At 46.5% G+C, this 6,538-nt stretch overlaps 1 protein-coding gene across 1 annotated transcript; it reads right to left on the reverse strand.

The window, feature by feature from the left end:
- Window positions 1–2,004: 2,004 nt before the first annotated feature.
- SRSF6 (serine and arginine rich splicing factor 6) lies at window positions 2,005–6,210 on the reverse strand. The gene is made up of 6 exons (XM_081097903.1): window positions 5,704–6,210; window positions 5,335–5,483; window positions 3,918–4,042; window positions 3,566–3,774; window positions 3,222–3,305; window positions 2,005–3,123 (listed from the first exon to the last, which is right to left on the reverse strand). Exons 1-6 carry the CDS (start codon window positions 5,808–5,810, stop codon window positions 2,760–2,762), a joined length of 1,038 nt encoding a protein of 345 aa, XP_080954029.1. The 5' UTR covers window positions 5,811–6,210; the 3' UTR covers window positions 2,005–2,759.
- Between the last annotated feature and the right edge of the window lie 328 nt (window positions 6,211–6,538).

Raw genomic sequence — 6,538 nt, forward strand, 5'->3', positions numbered from 1 at the left:
TTTTACAGAGAGGAAGGGAGGGAGAGTTAGAAACATCGATGAGAGAGAAACATCAATCAGCTGCCTCCTGCACACTCCCTACTGGGGATGTGCCCCCAACCAAGGTACATGCCCTTGACCGGAATCAAACCTGGGACCCTTGAGTCCGCAGGCCGACGCTCTATCCACTGAGCCAAACTGGTTAGGGCTACTTATTACCTTTGTAATTAATTAAATCAGCACTTAAGACACTCCACTGCCACAGGACTAAAATTGGATGAAGCCAAAAAACTGCTTTCTGAAAGGTGAACAAAAATGTGATGGGGCCAAAACTGGTTTGGCTCAGTGGATAGAGCGTCGGCCTGCAGACTGAAGGGTCCCAGGTTCGATTCCGGTCAAGGGCATGTATCTGGGTTGCGGGCACATCCCCAGTAGATGTGCAGGAGGCAGCTGATCGACGTTTCTCTCTCATCGATGTTTCTAACTCTCTCTCTCTCCCTTCCTCTCTGTAAAAAATGTATTTTTTTAAATAAATAAATAAATAAATGTGATGGGCTTACTAAGCATAAATTGCCAAAAGTTTAAACCACTCAGTCTAAATTAAGGACTTGAGAAAAGAGGATCAATGCTTCCTAGTTTATATAAGAAACTCAAGGCCTGGTGCATGGATTTGTGCACCAGTGGAGTCCCTGGGCCTGGCCTGACGATCAGGCTGAAACTGGCTCTCTGATGCCCCCCAAGGGTCCTGGATTGCAGGAGGGTGGTTCTCAGGTGACACACCCTGGAATCAGGCTCCCTCCTCCAGTTCTGAACTGCAGCTTGGCAGCTCCTGTGTTGAGCGTCTGCCCCCTAGTTTTATAGCTATTGGCTGATCAATTAGGCTTTTATACATATAGATATAGATAACTGTCACGGAAAACGTTCAAACTGCTACAAGATAAAAATGGGTAAAATTGTAAAAATAAGCCAGGGCTAATACAAAAAAGATTTAGTACTTTTAATCCTTCCTAATAGCTAGCAAATGGTTTATCCTTACTTCATGGATGACACTTAAGCACAAAATGGGCCAATGATTCAGCTGATCCTCAAACCATTTCTGGGGAACTGAAAACTAGATCCTTTTTTTCATAGTCAAGTCAGAAATAGCAACTCTAATTCTAGAGTTGACACTAAGAATTTGGCACTAAGTGGGAATACACAATAAATCCAAAACAAGCCTTTCCCTCGGTAAGCATTTTATTGAGATTAAGCATAAAATAGGTTAACAAAGTGGGAGAAAGATACCAAAGATGAAAGATGGTAACACAGGAGCAGGTAGGACTCAAACTGGCCATAAAGGCACTATGGTGTGTTAATAAACAGTCAGGTAAAATAAAGGGGAATCAAGATGTTGCCCACTTCTCTTTCGCTATCAGCTTAATACACCATCTAGTCACAGATCACTACGTGGCATGTCGTAGACTGCTGGACTCAACTCACAAGTTGGCAAGAAACTAATTTCATCAGTCAACTCTGTTCTCAAGGAGGCCAACGCTATAATGGTTCAGCTATCTAATGATGGAGGTCCACAGGTATGGAATAAGACTAGATTTTTAATAAGCTGGTCTTTGCCGTTACTATAAAAATTTACGAACGTAGGAATTCACCTATATCCACTATGGGGCAGCTAACAACGTGGACAAAGCTGCCTATTATATCATGTGATATAACATTAACATGAGGATGTTGTATACTTTCAGAGTCAAATTTCACCTTGTAGCATCCCCCACCCTCTCCTAAAAACTTTTTTTTCCCTAAAAACAAGAGAACTTTGGTCAAAGCCAAGTCTTTAACTTGTCCTTACACACCAAATTCTGAAAAGCAGTGGAGGCTTGCCTCTTCATTAAGTCATGAACTTTTGTTCTTCCAAATCAGCAAAATAATGAACTATAATTACAGGCACCAGTTTCTTCTCTGAAATTCTGCAGTTTATATTGGAAAAAACAAACAATCCAACCATTCCTTATAAACATCTAAATTAAAAAGTATCAAAGAAAATAAGGTTTTATTTAAAACTCATTAATTTAGGCAAAACTGCATAACAGGTTGACTATAAAATATTTTATTTTTAACCTAACTTGTTAAATGGGCAGATGCAATAACTTTGGCAAATTTGATTAACAGAACAAAAAATTTTTTTATCGAAATTGAATAATTTATTGCTGGTCTGAGGCTTGCCTTGTTTTACATTTGAGTAGAATTTACATTGTTTCCACAAACAGTAGGTTATTAATATTAAAAGTAATAGCGACCTATTCAATAAGGCAATCATCTTGGTAGCAAACTTTTATTGAAATCTTACATAACTCAGGCTTTATAAAAAGCCAACATAATTGAAAAATGGGTTCTCCCTCTAAAGCCTTAAGTATCCAAAGCTTGAAACTGTTTAAATTTAAGTCTGCAAACAAAACAACAAAACCCCTGCAGCAGATCCTGCTGAAATACTTAAAAAAAAAAAAAAAAATCTAAATGAGCTTAATCTTTACAAAAGTTATTTTAGCTCAAAAGCTATAAAATCAAAGTTATCTTAATTCTACAAAGAAGGGAGGAGGTCTTCATGCCACCATTTCTTTAGAACCCCATCTTTTTCATCAAATTTGGCCACAAATCAAATTTCTGTGTGCCCTTGTTTTCAGGAGATTCCTCTTACAAAAGAGGCCAAGTACAAACATGGAAGAGTAACTGCCTAAGCAAGTAGGAAAGTGTTCCATAATAGTGTGCAAAGAACATAGAGTTCTGGGTTAATCTCTGGAACTTGATCTGGACCGTGACCTTGACTTTGAGTGAGATCTAGAACGAGATCTTGAAGCTCTTTTTGGTGGAGGGGACACAGAATGAGCCTTTGAGGGAGGAGCAGGTAGGGGAGATTTGGAACGAGACTGGCTCCTCGATCTAGACTTAGACTTTATATCACCTTTTCCATTTTCTTTGGGGGAACGAGATCGAGATCGAGACCTGCTTCGAGATTTCTCATACTCATCCTTAGACCTGCTTCGAGAGCGTGAACGGGAGCCTCGATCAGACTTGGGCTTTGATTTGCTCTTTGATCTAGATTTCCTGCCTTTGGACCGAGAACGTGATCGACCTTTGCTCCGAGACCTGGATCTGAACAAGAAAAGCCAGATTTTTCTTTCAGTACCTTGCCAGAACACACAAATACGCCATAAACAAATACAGCATCATCAAGACCCAACATTATTTACCGGGAGCGGCTTTTTGAGACACTTCGAGATCTACTGCGGCTGCTCCTGCGACTCCTACTTCGTGACCTCCTTCTAGACCGTGACCTATAAGAACCGTAACAAAAATTTAATCCTAACACATCTCAACAGGTTTGTGCCACTTACAAACAACAATAAACAGACCAACACAAAATGTAATTGCTTACTACAATTTAAATCCACTGTCAAAACATCTGGAAAAGAACCCAATGATGCAGCCCAAAACTGACCTAATTTCAATTAAGTATCAATTAAGATACTCTCATTTGAATTTTTCTTTGTTCTTGGCAAGCATTATATCCTTCCCTCTCCACTATTCAAGTTACCTTGATCTGCTTCCAGAGTAAGACCGCCTATGGCTCGTTCGTGCTTTATCTTCAATGAGCCTAATATTTCTGCCATTGATTTCTGTACCATCTAGTTTATCCAGCGCACGTTTCATGTCAGAGTAGGAGCGAAACTCAATAACTCCTTCATTTGTGCGTTCTTTGTGAGCATCCGCATAGGTTACTTCACCTGCTTGTCTCATGAAATCCTGTAAAAAGCAACAAAACATGTCAGACCCAGAAATCTAAAGATCTATACATGCTATATCTGACTTTCAAGAATAAAGTGAAACAAGAGCCTACCTATCTTTTAAACATTCCTATCACTTTTATTTCTAATTAGAGCACATACCTTTAAATCTTGCCAACTGCAGCGACTAGAAAGATTTTCTACAATAAGTCTGAATTCTGTACGAACAGGTGGTCCATATTTGTCTCTGCCAGAAGTTCTCCGACTGCTGTATCCACCTCCACCACCTTTATCACACGAAGAAAACGATTAGATGCTTTGTAATGATAGGGACACAAGTTTCTGAAAGTTAGTACAAACATATCAACTTTTATTTACTGGAGTAGGACTTTGCTATTATATTGCTACACCTCTGATACAGTTGTGATTTGCCACAAATTAAATTAAGGGCAAGCCAAATAGACTAAATCCAACTAAACTTCTCCTACAATCTGTTAGAGAGTGACTGCTCCTTTATTCAATTTACCTCGCTAAGTTTTATTTTACAGAACATTGTAAAATATAAAACTTAACTGATTACATGCATTTCTACATTTTACAAAAATGTTTACTAGTTACACTAAGTACTTACATCACAGTGTGAGCTTTTTGGTGGTGGTTTGGCCACAAAACACGCAAGGTAACAGTCACCTAGTTCAGATTAACCAGTTTTGTCTAACCCTTGGAATCCTCACCATCACCCTGCGTCTAATGGCAAAAGGCTGCTGTCGTCATGGCTTCCGGTAAGGTCAGCCAAAGGGTCATAGGGCAAGGGTCACACAATGTATGGAAAAGCCAAGGCCAATCAGGAAAGGCAGTCATCTTAGCCTCAGTGGACACAGCCTCAGCCCCATTGGTCACTTTTAAATTGAAACATCAAGGACTTGTTAAAAAGTTTGAATTCAACATGCAACAATTTCAACATCAAACATTTAACATAACCACCCCCCCACCTCCTCCCAATAACATGCCCCCACTAGTTCAAATGCAGCACTGCCATAAAGCGTATTTAGCGCTCCTCGTGGCATATGCCACATTAGTTCGATATAGCGTTTTCTTTGGCCCCCGCCAATTTTAACAACTCTAAGACCTAAACTCAGAACCCCTCCCCGTTCCCCGACCCCACCCCACCCCCGCCCCAACCTGCTCCAAACTCCTAGGCTAAGACACCCCCATTTCTAGCTAACGCACTGGCAGGTAAGCAGGGGGGATACAACAAATACAGCCACCCCTCACTTCCTCGGCGGGCGGAGCCCACGGCAGTGCTGACAGGGGCCCCGAACAACCCACCCGCCCCCAACTTAGCAAAGAAACCCCAAGCACCCCGACTCTGCCTAGGCAAGCCCCACGACCCGATCTCCGCGCTCCGGCGTCCCGGGGTGCCCCAGGCTGGCGCGAAGGCAGCGGGCCCCTGGGCCGCCCGAGTCAAACGACCCCGCCTGCCGCGCCCGCCCGGGTCGGGAGGCCCCACCCCGCCCCCTCTAGGCCTGCGCCCGCCCCCCGGTCCCAAGGGCGCGGAGCGCGCGGGGGTGGGACTCACTGCGGCTTCCGTAGCTGTAGCCGTCGCGATCCCGGCGCGGGCCCCGGGCGTGCTCCACGATCACGCGCTCGCCGCAGAGGTCCTTGCCGTTCAGCTCGTAAACGGCGTCGTCGGCGTCGCGGGAGTCCTCGAACTCCACGAAGCCGTACCTAGGGGGCGGCGCGAGGGCCGGGGACAGGCGGAACGACGTTAGGGCGGGGACGCGCACGCGCACACGGCCCCCGCCCCCTCCGCGCCGCGTCGCCGCCATTTTGGAGGCTGTGCGACGCGGCGCCGCGCGGCCTTGACCGCCTCTTTCGTCTAAAGGTGCTCCGCCGCCGCAAGGCTCGAAGCGTTATGAAATGACGCAGGCGCCCCGGTCACACTCACCCATTTTTGAGGTCTATTTCAAGGAGGCGGCCATAGCCACTGAAAAAGCGCTGAATGTCCTTCTCCCGGACGTGGTAGCTAAGGCGCCCTATGTAGACGCGCGGCATGTCCGTGGCGGGCGAGGGCCCCGAGGGCTGACGGTCGGACGGCGAACCGCAAAGCAGAAGCCGCGGCACGGGTGCGGGGATGGCAAAACCCCAGACACACGCCTTCCACAGCAGCGGTGGCCAAATCCAGCCACACAATGGTGTGCGCGCGCGCCAGTGTTACGCTATAAGGGCGGGCGGGGCGGGGCTCGACGTGTTACGTCAGCGCGTAGCACGTACCCCCCGCCCCTTTCCGCGCTGGGGCCCTCGGCTCGAGGCTGACGTGTGGGTCCGCCGCCTGCGAGGCTTCTTGGAAGTGCTCTTTTACGCGCTCACAGACTCCTCTCCACCTGTCTTTGTAAGCGTAGTATCCCGTCGCCCAGACGCGACCTTATCTCCCGCTTCATACCTTCCGAAAACCTCCCCCTGGGTGACTTTTTTGGGACTGGCGCTTGGGAGGCCGGCTAGAGAACCCCCGCTTTTCATTGGCTCTCGTCGTTGTCATAATAGGTCTCTGTGGCCTGGTGATTGGTTCTTTAAAACGAGGCTGCGTATTAGAACCAAGGATTGGTTCCCGCTCGGGGGGTGGGAGTGGAGGGCGCGGGGGGCGGGGAAACGTGCTCATTTAACAGAATCCCTGGTCGGGTGGGAGTCGGGTGGGGGTCGGCCGGGATCGCGATCCGAGCGAACCTCCCTCCGGTCCTCTATTTCTCCCGGTTTCGCTCACAGCCGTTACCAGCCTTCACCCC

The sequence above is a fragment of the Myotis nattereri genome (assembly GCF_964212035.1).
Source record: "Myotis nattereri genome assembly, chromosome: 8".
NCBI lineage: Eukaryota > Metazoa > Chordata > Mammalia > Chiroptera > Vespertilionidae > Myotis > Myotis nattereri.